The sequence below is a fragment of the Ruditapes philippinarum genome, unplaced genomic scaffold (genome assembly GCF_026571515.1).
Source record: "Ruditapes philippinarum isolate M1 unplaced genomic scaffold, ASM2657151v2 ctg1904_1_1_1_1, whole genome shotgun sequence".
Taxonomy (NCBI): domain Eukaryota; kingdom Metazoa; phylum Mollusca; class Bivalvia; order Venerida; family Veneridae; genus Ruditapes; species Ruditapes philippinarum.
In genome coordinates, this window is record NW_026866098.1 from 128047 (window position 1) to 151770 (window position 23724).

General features: G+C 33.0%; 1 protein-coding gene across 2 annotated transcripts; it reads left to right on the forward strand.

Moving 5' to 3' along the window:
- The first annotated feature begins 2724 nt into the window (after window positions 1-2724).
- On the forward strand, window positions 2725-22286 carry LOC132731307 (piwi-like protein 1). Of its 2 annotated transcripts, none has more exons than XM_060717467.1 (21): window positions 2725-2800; window positions 5905-6013; window positions 6646-6760; window positions 9436-9505; window positions 9681-9953; window positions 10337-10532; window positions 11529-11647; window positions 11868-11948; window positions 12273-12386; window positions 12786-12974; window positions 13405-13486; window positions 13753-13851; window positions 14194-14334; window positions 14615-14917; window positions 16157-16252; window positions 18982-19098; window positions 19287-19481; window positions 19709-19894; window positions 20068-20135; window positions 21627-21804; window positions 22127-22286. In XM_060717467.1, the coding sequence occupies exons 2-21, from the start codon at window positions 5906-5908 to the stop codon at window positions 22211-22213; spliced, it is 2817 nt and encodes a 938-aa protein (XP_060573450.1). In that variant the 5' UTR covers window positions 2725-2800; window position 5905; the 3' UTR covers window positions 22214-22286. The 2 variants fall into 2 exon arrangements, with proteins under 2 accessions (XP_060573450.1, XP_060573449.1); XM_060717466.1 differs by having other exon boundaries at window positions 2742-2793.
- Window positions 22287-23724: the final 1438 nt, after the last annotated feature.

The following is a 23724-nucleotide window of genomic DNA, read 5'->3' on the forward strand; positions in this document are numbered from 1 at the left end:
TCATTTAAGAAAAGTAATCTGAAATGATGACATTTTAAGGGATTTTATTTCATAGTAATGATTTTACCATTAGAGTAACTGATGAAAGGCTGATAAAAATTTGTGATTTCATTAAGTGGTTAGATAAAAGTACGCTACCTTAAAAGAAGTTAAATCTTTGGTAGGAAAATTACAATTCATTGGTTATTTTAATTTGGTTACGAGATGACCGCCATATGAACACATCTGCTGATGTTTCTAAATTCAAAATTTCACTATTTTTATGTTAAACCGAACCTGCAATTTTTCAGGGATTGATAATACGAATCCCAGGGGCACGAGAACGTAAATAATTGACAGTCTCTATATGCACTACACATGAAGGCAACACTGTGACTTTTAGCAACATTATAAGTTTCAACATGTACTACTATGAAACTGAATGAAGATAAATCAATGGAAGCAACTGATGTTGTAACCTTGAAATAGTAGTTCCTGGGAAACCACATTACTGCACTCCATCTATCGATGGCAGATGTTTTATGATGGAATTGCCTACAATAATACACAGCGAATTTCTGAAATTACATATAACAGAATTAGATATACATGTACAAAAATATTAAACATATATACCAGTATAAATATAAAAGAAAGAAATCCTTTTAAAAAGTACTATAAAAAGAATTATCTTTTAATTACAACAATCTAATTGATGACAAACACAATGTTTTATATGAAACAATTTATGAATCCACACTCTAGTTTAAGAAGAATGTAATATACCCCTTGATTAAAGGTCTAACAGTACTTGAATTCATACTGGTAATTTCACATGACATTGAAAACTATGACTTACCCAGTAATTACCCATCCCACTGAAATAGAAAAACAGAATCACTAAAGAAAACCCAACAAGGCAAAATTGTAAAATGTTGCAGGCTCGGTTTTATTGAGCCTGTTCATGGACGGTACTGGAAAGTGCAAGTTACCGTCCACGCCCCCTAGCACCGGCTTAAGCAGAATTCAACATTTAAACACAAAAATGGTGAAATTTTGAATTTAGAAACATCCGCAGATGTGTTCATACGGCGGTTATCATGGAATCTTCAATGTGACACAGAAGTGGCATTCCATGAAAAGCGACGTATGGTCCCCAAGTAAAAGAATGTGTGTGCCCTAAACGAGAAAACAATGGGCGGAACTAAATAAAATGGAATTGTGAAAGGGGATCTGAGGTTATTAAGCCTGCATATCACAGACAAGACGTCAAAAGACAAATTTAAAAAGCAGGCAACATATCCTAAGGGTAATTATACAGTATTCAAGTTGGAATACTAGAACCACCCATGTTGAAAAAGGCCAAATACAAGAAACTAAAAATACCATCTACAATGTATACACAACAATAATGTCGTGCTGAACGGTCTTAAATTCAAGGATCGAAAATATAACATCATTGATTAAATGTACGGGGAGACTTTTTACAGCCGCCACACGGCACAAATAACACGGATGTGACAATGAAATAGAGAAAAACAGAAACCCTAAAGAAAGCCCAACTCGGCAAAATTGTAAAAAAAATGGAAGTTCCTTTTCTAAACTCTTAGAAGTAAATTTGACAGTGTAATTTTATTCTCAAAGGAATATTGTAAATATTCTTTATATTCATCTGAACGGCAATTCTCCATGAGCTGTTATATCAGAATAAAAACCTGACCTAAAAGCAAAAGTAGCCATACCTCTTCTGAAGGAATGAGTGAAATAATTTAACCTGTTTGGGAACTTTTCTGTGTTAAAACAGTTTAAAAATGAGAATAAAACCTAGTTTTCCATACTTAAACAGAAAAAGGGGCAAGTCTATATCCCTAGGAATAAGACGCAACATATCATTATAAGTTTTCACCGGACACAATACAGGATGTTCTACCTTTACTAATGGTAGCAACAAAATCATTTCACCATATTGAATCGTTTGAGACAACTTAAATTAACCAACAAACCAAAACACCCCCTTCATTGTTTCAAGCCAAGTGCTATGATATTCTCCTATTTTAACTGTTTGTTTTCTGTTTGATAGATAGTTTGAAACTAGAGCACATGCATTTTCAGACAACCATATGCCTCTAGCTTTTGGCCTGTAAGATCATGCGGTAGACATGCCTTGGACAGGTCCATTAGGATTGCTGCAGGTCCATTAGGATTAGGAACCAGGCCTTATGGTGAGTTAGTGATAGTGTTGTTTGACACACAGCTTTTAGGAATAACTTTTCTTTTCTCTTCAATCTTTTTTGCTTATCTTTAAACATTAAAATGTATAGTATATTACTTAATGCGTACATATTTACTTTGATATTAATTAATTAATCTTTACTTTATGAAAATGACCAGTGTTGAGCGTCCACGATAATGTTTCAAAAACTATTGACCACAACCTTTCGTATATTGTATAGATGTGTTGTTGTAAAATTGATTTAAATTTATATATATATGGGATAGAATATTATAAAAATATATTAAAAAATATCAGGAATTGGCGAATTGTTGTCACATAAGAGGTTGAATTATGGTAAAAGAGGATTGAAACAATTGATAAGTGAATGCTAGTATTTTTATTTCTAAAAAAAAAAAAAAAAACGCTAATAACGGCTTTAAAACGTTGAAATTATTTATAGTAAAGAAAATAAAAAATTAATAATATAGTAAAAATTTCGTTTCATTAAAAAGTTCTTATAACGCTCACATGTATAGCATCCGGGGACTTTAAAATTAAAACGAGGCTCCAGTTTCGTACGGGAATTTGGTGGAAATTTTGTAAATAGTAAAAACAAAATAAATATGCTCTTTAAGACATAAAATGCATTTAATTGAACAGAAACTTGAATTGTATTAATTTTTGCGTTTGTTATCAGTATAATTTTGCAAATATTATAAGAACTGTTCTGTAGATTGAGAAGTTCCATAAAATTAAACGCAAAACTAAATTGGCGAGAAGTTAAATACCGATACTGGCAAATTATACTCATATTAAATAGTAAGTCTACAGGGTACAGGTTTATGTTTGAATGTATTTTATAGAGATGTGACCTTCCCATTTTTCATGGACTATTTACTAATTAAATGGGATGAAAGTAGGCAAAGCCTATGCAGGCTTCGAAGAATTTTTCTCTACCCCTCCCCTAGCTAACAAATTGTGCGCTTTAGTGCCCTTTATTATATAGACGATGGTCGCCCTTTATGACAGACATCTATGAAATATCGGATTATAAAATCGGGCAGTTTTGCAGTCGAAATATTGAGACTACCCCTATCCCCCCTGACTACCCTCCCCTTGCCGGTGAAAGTCAACTCGGCCCTATACCAACTCGAATCCGGTTCAGCTCGGCCCTAAAACGTACTCCGCCCCCAATTCAGCTCGGCCCTATTCCAACTCGGCACGGGTCAACTCGGCCCACTTTTTAATTATTAATATTTAGGGTTGTGTTATCACTTTTTATTGTTATTGTTGTAATTATTTACAAAACACGGATTGACAGTTTCAGAACTAGCAGCAGACAGGCTTTTCTTATCAGTAGAATTGCGAGTAAAGATAACCAACCGATTGCGTATCTCACTGTATTTCTGACTCGTGGTAGGTTAAACTGTAAATTTAAATACCTTCAGTGTCAAACAATTTGTTGAAATATATACTGAGAGGAAGCTAAGATCACCAGCTTTTAATTGGTGTAACACAGGGCTCGACATTAACGGTTGTCCGACTGCCCGGGACAACTAAAAGTTTGGTCCGGGCAAGTTATTTTGAAAAGCACTTGTCCGACAGGGCAAGTGAAAATAAAAAGCATCATTGACAAAATGCATGTACAAAATGAATAGAAATAACATCTTTTCATTTATAAACATCTTTAAAACAAAAATACACCATGAATCATTATCAATAATGTGAATATACTACGGTCATGTACATTTGTTGATATAGGAAACGGAAGCAAAAATATGAGCATGCGCCGCGGTAAGGTAATTCCCCGTTCTAATAATAGACTATATCTTATTTTGTACAAGGTAATTCCCTGGTTATGCTGTTGTTTAAATTTTGATGTTTGCATGTAAAGATATCATTGAAAATGTGTAAATAATCATATTGATCTTTAAATATAATTGTTAAATAAAGTTTTTGCATTTAAAATGATTTATTGTTTAATCTAATATAACAACATAATATGAACTTAGTCAAGGAAGACTCGTTTACGGCTGTTGACTTGATGATTGAACGGGGAATTACCTTACCGCGGCGCATGCTCATATTTTTCCTTCCGTTTCCTATATCAACAAATGTACATGACCGTAGTATATTCACATTGAATAAACAGATGAACCGATGTTTTAGAAAAACTACTAAATACAAAAAATATTTGTGTCTACGTATTAATGTATGAGCTTGTTTATTTTTTCTGATTTATACATTTTTACCATTTTTAGGTCAGGACAAGTAAGTCTTAGGTCAGGGCAAGTAGTTTTAAAAACTACTTGCCCGACAGGACAACCTGATTCAAAAGTTAATGTCTAGGCCTGTAACACATTTTAAAATCGGACATTTACTCTCCCCAAACTAGCGATTTAAACACGGCTAAATTGGCATTCTTTTGCAAGCGAAGGGAAACTAAGGGAAACAAGTCTTGCTTTTTCACTCAATATACCTCGGTTATTTACGTAGTTCGACAGAGAGAGTTTATAAATATAAGACAAATAAATAAAAAAAAAATCTAAATATACTTTATTTCGGGAGAAGTACAATGTATAATTATATAATAATAAGATATTTCTTATTATTCATTTACCTTAACAACATGCAAAGCAAAGTTAATACGTAATATATCTTTTTGTAAAGTGGGCCGAGTTGACCCGTGCCGAGTTGACCCGTGCCGAGTTGGTATAGGGCCGAGTTGACTCTTTTCCTACCAACTCGTCACGGGTCAACTGAGCCCTCAATAAAAAAAACAGCATTAAACGTATTAACATTTTTTATTACTTGCATGTTGTGAAGGCCAAAAAAATGTTATCAAAGATAAAATAAAAGATATCTGGTTTATTATTATATTATTGTACTTCTGCAAAGTTTAAGTCTATTTAGAAGAAATTCGTTATATTTTTCTTGCAGATTCGTTAAAAATTTATATACTACAAATGCATTTTCTTTGATGCATTTTGTATGTTAAGTAATCTTCAATAAAATATGAAATAAAAATGTGTTTATTATCATAAGCTTTTAATTAGTTGCAGGAGGTCATTTATCAAATTTGAATGATTGCATCAAATATAATTATCACCTACTTAATCGGTACCCTTCGCTGAACATACACATGGTAATTGATTGGTTATAATAGCGGATGAATAAATTAATTTAAGAAAACATCTTTCCATGTTTGTGAATAAGTGATTAAGTCCATATATTAATTATTCCTACAATATTGAGTGATAAAACAAACCAATATATTAATATATAAAATTGAAATGGTGGCTGAGTTGACCCGTGCCGAGTTGGAAAATGGCCAGGCTGACTTGAGCCGAGTACGTATAAGGACCAACCAAGCTGACCCTGATTCCCCCTTGCCTATAGGATGGTCCCCTATGCCACTGTTCTTATAATTTCCAGCAAACTGTACAAATAAAAAGAACTTGTATTTACTACTTTAATATGAAATAAAGTGCTACCAATGGCGCGGAAAGCTCCTATAAATTATGATTTTAGCCAGGGTCTTTCAAATAGAATGGTCTAGAATCAGACCTTTTTTATGAAAAAAGATGTCTTGGTTGAATCCAAGATTAGGTTATTTAAGTAATTTTGTAACCAGTTCTACCTGTTAATATATTCTTTAATTTCGATTCTGGCTCTGTTGAGAGAACTTAACGTAATTTATGTTTAATTAGGATGGCATCTGGTGGTTATGGACGTGGTGGCCGAGGGGCAGCTTTACTGCAAGCACTTAGTCAACCAGCAAGAAAACCTGGTGATAATGGGCAAGATTCAACTGAAAAGGTAAAATTTCCTCCTAAGAATAAGATTGATGAACTGCACATAAGTATGTATAATTGTATAGTTTAATCTTGAGTAAAAGGTTAAGAATTTAGAATATTTTTAAATAAATTGGGTTTAATTGAATTACATCGGGTTATACACTTAGCAGATCTGCTAATAGGATAGATAAGAGAACATTCTTGATCAGCTTTTTAAAACGGCATGCCTTCAGATTTATTTTAATTTTCAAGGCAATTTTTAGAATTGATTAAAAAGTTGAATATTGTGAAGTGAACAAAGAAAGTAATTTACATATTGCAAACAGCACTTAATATCTGCAAAGAAAAGATACTAAACGTAAGTTAGAATATGCAAAAATAAACCTTAAATGTATTAGTCAGGCAGCAGAAATATGGTGATACATACTACAAATTATGTCATTAATTACATATAACATGATTGTGAATATTTTTTACTTTTCTTTAACTCATTATACGCAGTACATTTTTCATAAGGTTTTATTTATTAAAATAATTGGCTCATCTGGAGGTTTTCATCTCTAACATTTTACAAATCTGAATTTTGTCTTCTTTATTTTTAATGTGAAAAATTGCCCTTGCTTTTATTAACAAAAAATGATATCTTTTTAATAGACACAGCAGTCATCAGGAACTCCTGCAACCACATCTGCTCCAGCCCCGATGGGTAGAGGTGCTCTACTTGCAAGTGTTTTGAGTCAGACCCAGTCTTCCCAGCAGCACTCACCAGGTACCTATCTCATACATGAAACTTTTTGTTATATTTTACTGTTGATACACAAAATCTAGTTGTCACCAGTAATTGTGGTTTTGAGCTAGACTGGATGCTCAAGCTGATTTCATCTGTTATCTAAGGTCTTTGTAAACTGTGTCTTGTAGGGAAAAAACTTTTCATAAGCTAATTAAAAGACTTCCATAAAAGTTAGTCACAAAGTGACAGGGTGAGCTTTTGTGATCGCTTTTCGTCCGGCGTCCATCCGGCGTCCGTAAACTTTTAATTTAAATGACATCTCCTCATAAACCACTAAGCCAATTTAATCCAAACTTCAAAGGAATGTTCCTTTGGTGGTCACCTTTGAAAATTGTTCAAAGAATTTAATTCCATGCAAAACTCTGGTTGCCATGGCAACCAAAAGAAAAAACTTTAAATATCTTCTTCTAAAAAACCCAAAGAGCTAGAGCTTAGATATTTGGCATGAAACATCTTCTAGTGAGTGTCTACCAAGTTTGTTCAAATAAAAGCCCTGGGGTCAAAATTGGCACGCCCCAGGGGGTCATTGATTTTCCCCTTTATGCATATATTAAAAACTTAAAAAATCTTCTTTTAAAGAACCCAAAGAGCTAAAGCTAAGATATTAAGCATGAAACATCTTCTTATGGGTGTCTACCAAGTTTGTTCAAATAAAAGCCCTGGGGTCAAAATTGGCCCCGCCCCAGGGGGTCATTGATTTTCCCTATATGCATATAGTAAAAACTTAAAAAATCTTCTTTTAAAGACCCAAAGAGCTAGAGCTAAGATATTTAGCATGAAACATGTTCTAATGGATGTCTTCCAAGTTTGTTCAAATAAGAGCCCTTGGGTCAAAATTGGCCCCGCCCCGGGGGTCATTGATTTTCCTTATATGTGTATAGCAAAAACTTAAAAAATCTTCTTTGAAAAAAACCAAATAGCTAGAGTTTAGATACTAAGCATGAAACATCTTCTAGTGAGTGTCTACCAAGTTTGTTCAAATAAAAGCCCTGGGGTCAAAATTGGACCCGCCCTGGGGGTCATTCATTTTCCTTATATGTGTATAACAAAAACTTAAAAAATCTTTTTGAAAAAACTCAAATAGCTAGTTTAGATATTAAGCACGAAGCATCTTCTAGAGAGTGTCTACAAAGTTTGTTCAAATAAAAGCCCTGGGGTCAAAATTGGCCCCGCCCCGGGGGACATTGATTTTCCTTATATGTGTATAGCAAAAACTTAAAAATCTTCTTTTAAAAAACCCGAATAGCTAGAGTTTAGATATTAAGCATGAAACATTTTCTATTAAGTGTCTACAAAGATGGTTCAAATAAAAGCCCTTGGGTCAAAACTGGCCCTGCCCCAACTGTGTCATTGTTTTTAACTATATGTGTAAAGAAAAAACTTGACCAGCTAGACCTTAGATGTTTAGCATGAAACATCTTCTAATGGGTGTCTACCAAGTTTGTTCAAATAAAAGCCCTGGGGTTTAAACTGGCCCCGCTCCGGGGGCCTATATACAGGTGAGCGACTTCAGGGCCATCATGGCCCTCTTGTTTATGAGTTGTGCATGACCTTCATACATGTAGTCATTATGGCCATAATTATGTAAGACTTTAAATCTTTCTACAGAACTTGCAGAAAAATTTCTAGTATTGAAACACTGCAACATTCAGGTTCATAACTCTGCATGCATGGTGGGTTTTCAAAATCAATTGGTACATATGACTTACATATGTAGACCATGTGTCATGTGCAGGACTCGGGTCAAATGTTTTTTTTAAAAACTAATGATGGATTCCACTAAGTAATATAACATAATATTCTGTGTCATAGAGGTCCTATAGAGATTGGGATATACTCTTGTCCTGCTGTAGCTATAGTTAATTTTATTAAAGGGAGGCCTTAATTGTTTTCATTGGCTCCACTACACACTTGGGCCTATGTATTACTATTAAATACTTACTATTAAATACTAACACACTTTAGTTTTAGGTTGCCTTTTCCTGATATTTATATTTTATTTAATTTTACCCATGAAATATGGTGATATATTAGTCAAATATATTTCATATTTTTTAAAAATAAATATGAGATATAAATATGAAAGCGGGCGGAGTCAAAACTTATATTAATTTCAAGGGACTTCTTTCGTCATTTTGTTCGAAAAAATCTGATAAAAACAAAACAACTTTTTCTTGAATTTTGTTTTGAAAACTATCTAGAATGATAGAAAATGGTCTAACAAAGAAAATTAATCGCAACTCCAATATCGTTAATTCAGTAATTAACGCTGTACAGACGTTTAAAGAGTTGTTTACATGACGTCACAATGTAGTGCCAAACAGCGCGTGCTTACGCATAAATTACTGCGCGCTGTAAAATTGCAGTTGGTAGCAAGCAAGGGCATTCGTTACCATTTTCTTTGATAATGAAATTAAATAAAAAGGTTATTTTTTCGTTTTTCGTGAAATATGGTATACATTTTCACTCAACATGATAAAATGCCACATATTTTCACTCGCCGTACCGGCGAGTGAAAATATGTGGCATTTTATCATGTTTCGTGAAAATATATTCCATATTTCACTCAAACGAAAAAATATCCTCTTAATATTAACTATCTAAAAAAAAAACCAACCTGATAGATAATTGATAGCGTGTAATTATTTTTATAGGTGGAGATGCCCCTGCTGTTCCTAGACCAATGGGACGAGGATTAGCTTCTATGCAGGCTTTGTTAAAAGCGTAAGTACTAATTGTTTATACAGTTCAAATTATCCAACTATTTATCATCATGTGATAACACTTGTATTCATGATGATTAACTTATTTCTGACATACTATTCCAGTATTGTGAATTTTGTTAGATAGATAAAATTGTCTTTAAATGATGATATACATGTAATATTTGTATTTTAAGATCTGGTCAGACATTGCCCCAGACAACAGCTAGAGGAGCTGCATTCATGACACAGCATGCAGAGACAACAGTAGCTCCACATCCTCCCAGTCCTCCAAGGAAGATAGTAACTCCACCCACTCAACATTCTCCAGTTACTCAACAGCATGTATCTCCTCAAGCAAGGCATGAGGTAGCAGGCACAGAATCTCATGGTCCGCCAACCAGTGGTCTTGCTAGAATGTCGTTAGACAGAAAACCAGTTGTACATAATTCTGGGGAAGTTGGAGATCCGTAAGTTTTAAGTTTTCAAAAGCATGAAACTTTTGTCTCTTTATTTCTGAAATTTGCATTTCATATTTATTAATATTGCAGGCTTGCCCCTTGAACACCCCCCCCCCCCACAAAAAAAAAGAAGGAAATCCAGACGGTTTTACAGTTTTATACCACTTATGCTCATCTGATAAGCTCTCTTCTATTATGCTTGTATAGATACTGAATAATTTTTCAGAAAAAGTATTTCATGGGTTCTATTTTAATTCAAGATTGTTTATGAGAAAAATGACTTATTATGTTGCTCAATTACTTTGATAAAATTTGAGAATTAATCAAAAATGAATTATTGTTGTTTTAAGTGGCATATATGTTAACAACTTGTTATGTGGCTATATATTCAGATTGAGACTGTCTGCAAATTATATCAGAATACAGTGTAAGAACAAAGGTGTCTACCAATATCATGTAGATTTCCGACCCAATATTGACAGTAAAGGGATGCGTATAAGGTTCATAAATGAACACAGAGATGTAATTGGATTTACCAAAGCATTTGATGGGTCCATCCTATATTTGCCCATAAAATTGGAACAGCAGGTGAGTTAATATAAGAAGATCATTATCACAGCTTAATAATTTTCTAAGATTTGTTTCCTGTGTCCTTATAGGTGAGTAATATTAATTTATGTATATATTTAGATAAGTAAGAAAGATATGGCAAGCAAACACTGATTCTGTTACTTAGATTTTATTTAAACCAATGGTTTCTGTATTTACCGTTACCTTCAAGGCCCATTATATTCCACCAAAATGCTTTAAATTTCATTTCTCAAAAGCTCTTTATTTTTATGGCAAAAAATAACTAATTTGCCAATTACCTGAATCAATTTTTGCTTCTGTTGATTTTTGGCAATTTGTATAGTAATAATAATTTGGTATTTTGTATGAAAGTCAAAATACTACTTTATTTACATTTTGCTAATTTTATGACAAATTATTTCACACTTAGCCCTATTTTGTTGAGGTGATAAGCATCAAACATGCTTTTATATCATTATTTAAATGTGACAGAACTTTCGTTTGTCTCCACTATTAAATGAAAGAAAAAAAGAAAGAAAAAATTCTGAGACAAGGTTTGTCGTTTTTGGCATTCTTTAGGGATTCTGTACTTTCTAATGTAAAGATTTTAGAAAAGAGTGACATTTCGGCATGAGACATTAGGTAATAAGGTATTTATATAGTGTTTAGATCACAAAAGGGTAATTGAGTTTGACCTACTTAAAAGTCAAGGTCAAGGTAATAACTTTTTTCAGTCTTCAAGTTACAGAGTTGTATTTTAATGTCTTGAAAACGCATTATTGGTATAGGTGTTCCCATCTATCAACTTGTATCTTTTTTGCTTAAAAGTCCAGTTAATGAGAAATAAAAATATGGAAAGTGCCATTTTGTAAACTATTGATGTGACATTTACCTCTTTCTGTATGATGATAATGTTATCTCTGTGGCAAAAACTCCAGTTTACTGCATACTGATTACTGTGTTAAAGGAAATAAAACATCTTTCTGTGACTGATATTCAGTTTTTTTACAACAGGAAACAGTTCTGCACAGTGAACGTCCAACAGATCAAGCCAAAATTACAATTGTGATAAAATTGACAAAAGTTCTCCAACCAGAATCTTGCCAACAGCTCTACAACATTGTTTTTAGAAGGTATGTTATTTGAAGAAATTAGATTAAAAGAATCAAATTTAGATGTTTCTGTATGCTCAGTTAGATTCAACATTAGCTGTTGTGTTTCATATACCTGACATGAAGAATAAGTTATATTTTTTGATAAATTTAGTCTTTGGTATACTTATGACATTTTGTAGGTTCTAAATTTTAATATTGACTATACTAGAACTGATAAGTGTTTGTAAATGTATTTCAGAATAATGACTATATTAGAGATGGTTCAGGTTGGCAGATATTACTACAATCCTCATACACCTTCCAGTGTACCACAACATAAGTAAGTTCATTACTCTTCTTTATCCTCTCATACCTTGTATCCACATTAAATGTTGAATGAAACCAACATAAACAAAATTATACCATGCCATCAAATGTTACCTATATTAGGTATCAAATTTTTATTTGCCCGTTTAATTTGTAAACAAAATGACAGGCATTTATGTTACCAGGTGTAACCAGAAATGAAATCTTTGATTTAAAACACATTCATTACATTTTAGTATATTATTTATGCTTACAGGTATAAAGAAATTAAAATCATGCTTACCTTTATGAAGTTATTTGTTTGTTATGCTGTTACTATAAAGTATTGTATATACAGGTTGGAAGTATGGCCAGGATATATTACAGCAGTAGCTGAGCAGGAAGGTGGGCTCATGTTACTGGCTGATGCCTCACATAGAGTCCTACGAACAGAGACTGTCCTTGATGTCATGTAAGACAAATTTAATGTGCAACATCTTTTACCAAACACAGTCATTTTATACAAATCATTGCATATGGCATGTTTTACTTAAGAAGCAATTTAAAATTATAACAGATCTTAAGTAGAGTGAGTGATATTTTTGTACAAGTAGTAACTATGTTTTTGTTAATGCCAGAAAGTTTCTGTCAGTCCTGACCTGTTTTGAATGCTACTTAATAACATCAAACATTATATGGTTAAATACAAAATTATTGGTGGCTGTAATATTAAGGCACTTGCTGTTATGAACATCTTACATCTTTAAATTTTTTAATAAGACATTCTCTTAGATTATCAATTGAATGACATACTGGATGTTGAAATTATATTTTGAGATTTTGATTTACTTAAATTTTCTATTTCTTGCAGGACTAACATTGTGAATAAGAATGCTCAGGGATTCCGTGATGAGGTGATACGCACGTTGGTTGGTACAGTTGTACTCACTCGTTACAACAACAAGACATACAGAGTAGATGACATTGTGTGGGATAAGACACCAAGGCAAACTTTCTCCACACATTCCGGTGGAGAAATGTCATTCTTAGAGTACTACAAGTAAGTGTTTGTCATTTATTTCCATTTCAATGTATTTTTTATTTATCTCTTTCAAATGAATTTTAATATATGATTACTGAATTGGAAATCAAATAAGTTTAATAATAAAAAGAGAGAAATAATAATGTTATTATAAATAAAGAATTATGGCCTCCTTGTCGAAAAGTTGAAAAGGTAGTTAACTTCAAATCCATTGTATTTAAATGCTAAGGGTTTCTATCAGGTGAGAGATCATGCATTCTATTATGGTTAGGACATATTAAGGTAGGTTATGGAAGGTTGATGGTTGTACATATGACTAAAGTAATGCAGAGGAAGCCACCAGATGTAATCCTCTACTAGTGAACCTGTAAACACAGTGTTGCTCTGACTATAAAAAGAAAATTTTCAACAATAAAGATATGTTCAATAACAAATTGCTATATTTCAGAAAAAACTATAACCTCACAATCCATGACCATGAACAACCTCTTCTGCTACATCGACCGAAGAAAAGAATGGAACAGGGCGGGGTAGGTATTTATAATGGACGTAGTGAGAGTGATGTCCAGTTGTGTCCATAAGCTGCATGAAAGAACTATAGAAATTATAGTCCATATCATTTTCATAATAAACTTTCTATTATTGAGCATAATAAAAGTTGCAGTACTTAAAAGAAATTATAAGTGTATTACAACTTTTATGTAAAATTTCTCCTAAGAGACTTCCTTCATGATTTTCTCTCTTAATCTGATAACAGCACATGACTTAGTTTACTTATGATCATCATGTATTACAGCAACCAAGAAAACAGCCCGAGGTTATTTGTTTGATACCCGAGTTGTGTTACATGTCTGGTCTCACTGATGCCTTAAGACAGGACTTCAGAGTCATGAAGGTAGCTTATTCTTCTAACATATATGTTGTCTTAAGCTTTAACATTTTAGGTCACCAGGGATGACTTAATACAAAAAATCTGAAAATTAAATTTGTTTAACCTATTGGTCAGATTTTGATAAAATTAGATAGAAATGATATCATTAAATAGAAACAATGTAAAAGAAAAGAGTTATAAATCTGTTTCTGACTACCAAGATTTTCAAATGACTATTTTGTGTCCTGCTTTACTTATTTATTTATTATCTGTGTCAAGTGTTACATGACCATTATTCTGAAATTTTCTGATAACAGCTTTTGTAAATAGGTTACTATTTTAAAAACTTTTAATATCTATATTTAGGATTTAGCTTGTCATACAAGAGTTACTCCAGAACAACGGAAATTGACAATGAAGAAGTTTATTGACTCAGTGAACAATAGTCCAGATGCAAGGGGAGAACTTGATAAATGGGGTCTTCAACTGGACACTAACACCTTACAGGTATGTGGTCCCTGTATTCTATAGGTTTTAAACATGAGATTCACTGTCAGTAGCATATCAGTAAAATGTGAATTGAGCTTGATAAATTTCCTTGTACAAATTTGTCATCTTGTAACTTATATCAATTATTTGTTTCTGAAATCAAATTCAGAGAAGTCTGTCATTTTCTATAATTACAATGTATATGAAAACATTTATTTTTATTTTGCTCACCTTGTATTCAAAGCATTTAATTTTCTTGTGAATTAGAGATGAGATTTTCATGTTGTCATTATAACAGTTTGATGGTCGTTTGTTGCCACAAGAAGAAATAGTGTTTGGCTCAGGTAAAGTTCCAGCTGGACCTAATGCTGACTGGGGTCAAGCTACAGGTCGTCAACAAGTTATCACAGCCGTTGCACTGCAGAACTGGGTTGTCTTATATACAAGAAGAGATCAGGGTAAAGCTAATGACTTCATCAGCTGGATGTTAAAGTTGTGTCCACAGATGGGAATAGCATGTAATCCACCAACAAGGTTTGAACTGCGAGATGATAGGGTAGAGACGTACATCCGAGCTCTCAGGGAACATATCAATCCAAAAGTAAGTCTTTAAACATTTCATATTTTATCGTCAGATCTTACAAAATTTCAGCAGACACATATTGCATTTTTTAAACATTTGTATAAAACATTCTTATGAATTTAATAAGTCAGTATTTAAACAATGCTGAGGATCTAGAGAAAAAAACTTGGGTTTTTAGCTCGACTTTTCTATGAAAAGGGGAGCTATCCTACTCGCCCCGGCGTCGGCGTTAGCGTCGGCGTTGGCGTCACACCTTGGTTAAGTTTTTCGTACCACCCCACTTTATTTCAGAAGTATTACAAGTATGGCTTTGAAACTTACCATACTTGTTCACCATCATAACCTCCATCTACAGACAAGAGTACATAACTCTGTCAAGGTTTTTGACAGAATTATGGCCCTTTTTTGACTTAGAAAGTGTATTGAGCTTGGTTAAGTTTTTTGTACCACCTCACTTTATTTCAAAACCATTGGAGGTATTGCTTTGAAAACTGACCATACTTGTTTACCATCACGACCTTCATCAACAGACAAGAGGACATAACTCTGTCAAGGTTTTTGACAGAATTATGCCCCTTTTTGACTTAGAAAATACATTGAATATGGGTAAAATCCACTTATTGCCTTAACCCTTTGAGATATTGCTTTGAAACTTTTAATGCTATTTCACATCATTACCCCCATCTGTACGCAAGAGAAGGTAACTCTGTCAAGGATTTGTTTTTAAAAATTAAGGCCTTTTATCGACTTAGAATCTTGGTTAAGTTTTTAGTACCAGTCCACTTTTTGACTGAACTGTTTGAGATATTAATTTGAAAGTTGGAATACTTGTTTACCATCATGGTCCCAAAACATGGGCAGGAGAAGGTAATTCTGTTAAGGATTTTATTTGAATTATGGCCCTTTTTGACTTAGAAACTCAGTTAAGATTTTCATTCTTGTCCACTTGTTGACTTAACCATTTGAGATATTACTTTGGAAGTTGGAGTTCTTATGTGCCATCATGAGACCTATCTGTAAGCAAGAGAAGATAACTCTGTGAAAATGTTTCTTGATTTGTACTTAGAAATTCCTAGTTAAAGTCTTGTGTGCCCTTAACTGTCAAAGTTTTGTTTTATAGGCAAGCACTAAAAAAGTCGAGCGCGCTGTCCTTCTGACAGCTCTTGTTTTAGATGACTTTTCTCATACAAGAAAATATTACCAAACATTTTTCATGAAAAGTTATCAACTTAATAATATTAAATATGATATTTTCAGCTTCAACTGGTTGTTGCAATTTGCCCTACCAGCAGAGATGACCGATACTCTGCTATCAAAAAGACATGTTGTGTTGACCACCCTATTCCAAGTCAGGTATGTTATATCTGGAAGTCTTGCATTTCAGCACAGATTTGGTTACAGTTAAGTGCAAACCTGACACGATATGTATACTATACAATAACTGGTGCCTTGAGTTACTATACAATAACTGGTGCCTTGAGTTACTATACAATAACTGGTGCCTTGAGTTACTATACAATAACTGGTGCCTTGAGTTACTATACAATAACTGGTGCCTTGAGTTACTATACAATAACTGGTGCCTTGAGTTACTATACATTAACTGGTGCCTTGAGTTACTATACATTAACTTGTGCCTTGAGTTACTTTACAATAACTGGTGCCTTGAGTTACTATACAATAACTGGTGCCTTGAGTTACTATACAATAACTGGTGCCTTGAGTTACTATACAATAACTGGTGCCTTGAGTTACTATACAATAACTGGTGCCTTGAGTTACTATACAATAACTGGTGCCTTGAGTTACTATACAATAACTGGTGCCTTGAGTTACTATACATTAACTGGTGCCTTGAGATACTATACATTAACTGGTGCCTTGAGTTACTATACAATAACTGGTGCCTTGAGTTACTATACAATAACTGGTGCCTTGAGTTACTATACATTAACTGGTGCCTTGAGTTACTATACAATAACTGGTGCCTTGAGTTGTTAGCTGATAATTTATTTTAGAATGAGTTAACAATTATGTTACATTGGCCCACTAAGGTAAGTAGAGAGATCATCAAATTTGTCCCAGGGTGACTGAGGGCAAGGCAGAATTTCTCTGTGACAATCTCTGGCATGAATCCTAATGGTCATATGTCTCTCACCATTGATTTAGAAATCATGATACTTAGAAATTTATAATTATTGTTTAGTGAGCCAAGAATCTGGTTTAGAAGATATGACCAAAATTGTGTTAAAAGTGGCATGAAAACCAAAATTAAAACAAAATATCAAGCTATTTCAGATCAAACTTTTTATACCCCCAAAAACGAAGTTTGGGGGGGTATATAGGAGTCACCCGGTGGTCGGTTGGTTGGTCGGGCGGTCGGTCGGTCCAGACGTCCGTTGCATTTTCCTTGTCCGGAGCATAACTTGAAAACTAATGGTTGGAATTCAATATAACTACATACAATGGTCAAGCACATTGAGAGGAAGTGCAGTGCACAAGAACCATAACTCTATCTTGACTACTTACAGAGTTATTGCCCTTTGTTACTTTTCCTTGTCCGGGGCATAACTTGAAAACTACTGGTTGGAATTCAAAACAACTTCATACAATTGTCAAACACAATAAGGGGAAGTGCAGTGCACAAGAACCATAACTCTATCTAAAGTAATTACAGAGTTATTGCCCTTTGTTGCTTTTCCATTGCTTTTTTTTGTCCGGACCATAACTTGAAGACTAATAGTTTGAATTCAATATAACTACATACAAAGGTGAAGCACATTGAGAGGAAGTGCAGTGCACAAGAACCATAACTCTATCTTGACTAATTACAGAGTTATTGCCCTTTGTTACTTTTCCTTGTCCGGGGCATAATTTGAAAACAACTGGTTGGAATTCAAAACAACTTCATAAAATTGTCAAACACAATAAAGGGAAGTGCAGTGCACAAGAACCATAACTCTATCTAAAGTAATTACAGAGTAATTGCCCTTTGTTACTTTTCCATTGATTTTTTTGTCCGGAGCATAACTTGAAAACTAATGGTTGGAATTCAATATAACTACATACAATGGTCAAGCACATTGAGAGGAAGTGCAGTGCATAAGAACCATAACTCTATCTTGACTAATTACAGAGTTATTGCCCTTTGTTACTTTTCCTTGTCCGGGGCATAACTTGAAAACTACTGGTTGGAATTCAAAACAACTTCATAAAATTGTCAAACACAATAACGGAAAGCGCAGTGCACAAGAACCATAACTCTATCTAAAGTAATTACAGAGTTATTGCTCTTTGTTACTTTTCCATTGCCATTTTTGTCCGGACCATAACTTGAAGACTAATGGTCGGAATTTAATATAACTTCATACAATGGTCAAGCACATTGAGAGAAAGTGCAGTGCACAAGAACCATAACTCCATCTTGACTAATTACAGAGTTATTGCCCTTTGTTACTTTTCCTTGTCCAGAGCATAACTTGAAAACTACTGTTTGGAATTCAATACAACTTCATACAATTGTCAAGAACATTAAAAGGAAGTGCAGTGCACAAGAGCCATAACTTCATTTTGACAAAATACAGAGTTACTGCCCTTTGATACTTTTCCTTGTCAGGAGCATAACTTTAAACGTACTGGTTGGAATTCTAAACAACTTCATACAATGGTCAAGCACAATAAGAGGAAGTGCAGTGCACAAGAACTATAACTCTATCTCCAGTATTTATAGAGTCATTGCCCTTTGTTCCTTTTCTTTGTCTTTCTGGACTTATTACAGAGTAATTCAATTAAACTTCATCAATGGCCAACCACATTGAAAGGAAATGCAACATATAAGAACCACAACTATCTTTAATTGCCCACAACCATAACTCTATATTTCAATTCTTTTACAAGGTATTCTGTTACTAGTAACATCCTCATTTCCGAAGCAGTCTTGTGGGGGTATTAATCACATTTAGTGATAGTTCTAGTTACTCTAGTTTTCAAGGAATTTTCACATATGCAATGATCTCACAAATTTATTATTTAAGGTTAGCTTGATGAAAGAATCTTTTAATCATAAATATAATTGTATACAGGTGATCATTGGAAAGACAATTGGTGATCAGAAGAAGATCAGATCTGTTGTACAGAAGATAGCCCTTCAAATAAACTGTAAACTTGGAGGAGAACTCTGGGGTGTTTCCATACCATTTGTAAGTCATTTTGTTAAAAACATTTTAAATTTTTGAAAGACTAGCAGTAATTTTAAGAAAAACTTTCATCCTTATAGATATGTCTATTTTACTTGTTACTCTAATGTTGTATAAGATGTATCTCATAGCTGTAGTGATAGAAGTCCTGGTTATATATTCTGACTAAATGCATTGTTGATATATTTTAGAAAAGCATAATGGTGATTGGAGTTGATATATACCATGACTCAGCAGGGAAGAAACAAAGTATTTGTGGGTTTGTTGCCAGTATGAACAGGAACTGTACACGCTGGTTCAGTCGATGTCGAGTACAACCAGTCAGCCAGGAACTTGTTGATGGCCTCAAGATATGCCTAGTGTCTGCATTAACTAAATTCCATGAAGTAAGTTTAGTAATTTGCTGCCATTTTCATTGTCGTAATTATAAAAGATTTTATTTATGGAGCAGTAAAGAGTTATAGATTTCAGTAACTGAAAATATTTGACAACTTTACAAATCATTCTACAAAGTTTTGATCAATTGTCCTATTTTAAAGATTTTAGATAAAAAAATAGACTGCTGTGGCATTGTGATGAGAATGAGTTTTTAAAGACATCTTTTTATTTGTAGGTGAACCACAGTTTGCCTGACAAGATTCTGGTATTCCGTGATGGTGTTGGTGATGGACAGTTGAACACAGTAGCTGACTATGAAGTTAGTCAACTGAGGACATGCTTCTCTAGCTTTGGGGAATACTCCCCCAAACTCTCATTTGTTGTCGTGCAGAAACGTATCAACACTAGGATTTTCCTAAATGTAATTATTGCGATATTTTCAACATTATTATATTAAATTATTTTGAAATGTTAGTGCAAGTATTGTAGTCAGGGTCATCCTGTTAAGATTTGAGACTTACAAAGTTGTGGAATTTATTGTTTGACATTTTACATCTATAGCTTTGATAAATGTCTTGAAATTTTTATTAACAGAAAGGACGACAGATGGAGAATCCCCCATCAGGAACAGTGGCAGATCACACCATCACTAGGAGGGACTGGTAAGTATTTCTGTAATGATTTAAAACAAGGGGAAAAAATGTTATCGGATGGTGAGATATGTTTTTTGCAATCTCACTCAATAGGAAGAATTTCAGTATAGTGATTGACCCACTGTTTGTGAATCATTGCTCCTCCTTGATGGTTAATAACTAAAGACAATGCTATTTATATTGTTTGATATTGGAAAGATTGATGCTACTTATGAAAAACAAAAAAAAATGAACACTCACTGTTATTTGCTTAACTGCTTTGAAAATAATAGGACTATCTTACTTACACTGATGTTTGTATAATGCTTGGTCAAGGTTCTGGCAAACACTTTTATATATCATTAACCTCCATAAACTTCACACATGAATGTGGGACACTTTCAAAAGCCCATTACTTTTTGAGTTCTTTTGTGAGAATTATATTGGTGTATGTCAGATTAAGAAACTTCCTGAAGAATTTATTTATAATTTGATATAAACATTTATGCATTATTTGGTTGTTATAATATATTAGGGCTGGGAACGAATAAGGAATTTCATGTTCGAATATTCGTTTTCCATATTCGAATATTCGTTTTTACAACATTTGTTCCAATATTTCTCTTTGACGTACACGTATCCGAAATTGATTTGCGTGGAATACTATACTACTTTAATATGCTTGGAATAATCGACGATTAAAAATACATTTATAACTTCGTAAAAGTTTTTTATTTTATATATTGTAAATTGACAAATATGTTTACTTTTGAAATAAATTCATAATTTGATTGCCTTTGGTTCAGTTAATCTGACTTCTGATCATTTGTCTTATTAATGGGAGGTAACTCATGTGATTTAATTGACAGTAATATGAATCTCCGTAGCCTCTTAGCCCCAATAACACATAATTATATTGAAACTTATCTTGTATAAAATATTTTTTTATCTATTTATAATTTTAGATAAGGTTTAAAATATTCTGCAGATACATTTAGCTATAACGCAGTAAATATCACACGGAGTCTAATTTCTACGGAATAAATATATTCTGATGGAATATAGACACTTACCATACTGATTAATGCGTGTCGATTTTTTCGTCTTCACAAAATTTAAGACAATTATTGATAATTTTGAAAGATTATAGCACAGAAAACAATAAGTAAGATTATTAAAATCGGAAAGAATTACATTATAAACTGTTAAACAGGTAAATTGCAAACAGTGAAACGGGTGCCCTTTTGATCAACTAGACCCCAAAGTTTTCACAGTTAATTGGCGATAATCGTTGACACGCGCCATACAAACATGTGAACACCTGGTCAAGTAAAGGTCAATGGTTTAATTTACGATCTCAATTGAAATTTGAAAGTAATAACAAAAAAAAAAACTTTTTTTTTTTGACTATTCATATTCGTTTTTCAATGTTCGAATATTCGGTAGTGTTTCGAATATTCGAATATAATTCCCGGCCCTAGAATATATACAATATTTAATTAGTTAATTGATTGTTTACAGGTATGATTTCTTCCTGGTATCACAGCATGTACGTCAGGGTACAGTATCCCCCACCCACTATATTGTTGTCAGTGATGACTCCGGTATGAAGCCGGATCACATGCAGCGTATGGCCTACAAGATGACACATATGTACTATAACTGGCCAGGAACCGTACGTGTCCCAGCACCTTGTCAAGTAAGTGCTTTATATAATTCTGTATATATTTGCTGATACTGAATTTACAAAAAAAAAAAAAAACCCAACTGCAAATCATAAATTTTCAGAGAAATATTGCAGTCTAGAAAATGAAGAAATGATAAAAGCTCATATTATAATTGTATGGCCACATTGACAGTGAATAGTTCAAAGAATTTTAAGGTACTCAGACTTTAAAACTACCCAACAGAAAGTTTTCTGAAGACATTTCATACCTTGCATTCTTGTTAAAAATGTAGGATTTAAATCTTTGAAAAAAATAATTATTTATATTAAGCTACATTCCCATGTTTGATTTCAGTATGCACACAAGTTGGCTCAGCTTGTTGGTCAAAACATTCACAAGGAACCAAGTCAAGAGCTGTCAGATAGACTGTTTTTCCTTTAGACTTGTATCATGTGTACAGAACAATCCTCAATATTTGTTCTCAAGTTCAAGGATCTCAGGGTATACAGATGTGTAATAACCCATTAAAAAACCACAGCTCTCAACTAGCACTTGTTTACTGTTCAGATAGGTACACACTCTTATAATGTCAGTATCACTACTAATTATTTAATCTTCTTAAATTAGTTGAAAGTGACACTCATAAATGTCTTAATCTGATATTTGTTTTCAAAACTAGAAACTAATTTGCAGCAAGGTGATTAAAGCATTAAACTATTTCAAGGTCTGATCGAAAAACTTCTCTCTTAATACTCAAAAAGGAACACTAACAAATAGTTAAAACAAATGAAAGTTGAGAGTTGCACCTAGTACATAGTGTACATAGACATTAACAAATCATTTACCAGTACAGCTGTCATTGTTTTATCCAATCAAAATGCAGCAAATATGAAAGTGCAATTCCTGTTTTAGTGTCTTATGTGTAGAGTAAGAGAGAGATGATAGATTTAGTGATATAGATTATCCACTATATGTATGACATACATCAATATCAAAATGGTGCTGAAACATGAAACAATATTGAAATATATTGTGTCAAAGTAGATGGCAGTGGATATGTGTTACAGTTTTGTTTGTAACTGACTAGTATGTTTGAAATTATGTTTGTACTAAGATGAATCAGTAAGGTTTGACTGAATTAGTGCAGATGTTTTATTGATGTCATAAAAGTTCATGCAATTGATACTATTTTTTGTGATACTATTTTTTGCACCATGTCTTAATTTAAGTTTTTTCTAGGTTGTTCTACAGTACATGTAATTATTTTTGTCATAAAGCTTGAGATAGCATTTATTTCATTATCAATTACTGTTAACTGAGAGTACTAAGCAATGTTAACTTACACTGTAGCAGTGAGCTGCTCTTTAACATGTTTATAATGGTATTTCCAAAAAAAGTTTCGCTCATTTAATAGATTCTGTTTTCAAATAATTTGTAAATTTTCAAGTAATAACGACAGGCAGTTGTTTTATCAATTTGATGTGACACTTTAGAAATATGTTCACAAGTTTGTAACATCCAGAATATTGTGGCTAACCATTATTTTTGTTTATTTGTTTTGTGATATATATATGTATATAAAGTATATGTTACAGAAATGTAGTTTAGCATTAGGGAGAAAAAAATGTAATCTCCTCATTTATAAACAATATGTTAGTAACTTAGTTTGTATTAAGGTTGTTACAATATTTACATTTTGTATACTTAAATATGTTTATCAATTTCATAAATATGATTGTGGACAATCTGAGTAAACATTAAGATTTTTTAACATTTGCAACTCCATGTAAATTTGAATTAAGTAATTTATTCAATATACATTAGCTTGTAGTAGTTAAAGCTATTAGATAACAGTATTTCATTCAAAATTTTGATAAAACGTTTTAGAAAGACTCTTCCATTACAAAATCAATGTGGAAGGAATTAGAATTTTTTTAACATTTATGTTTCAA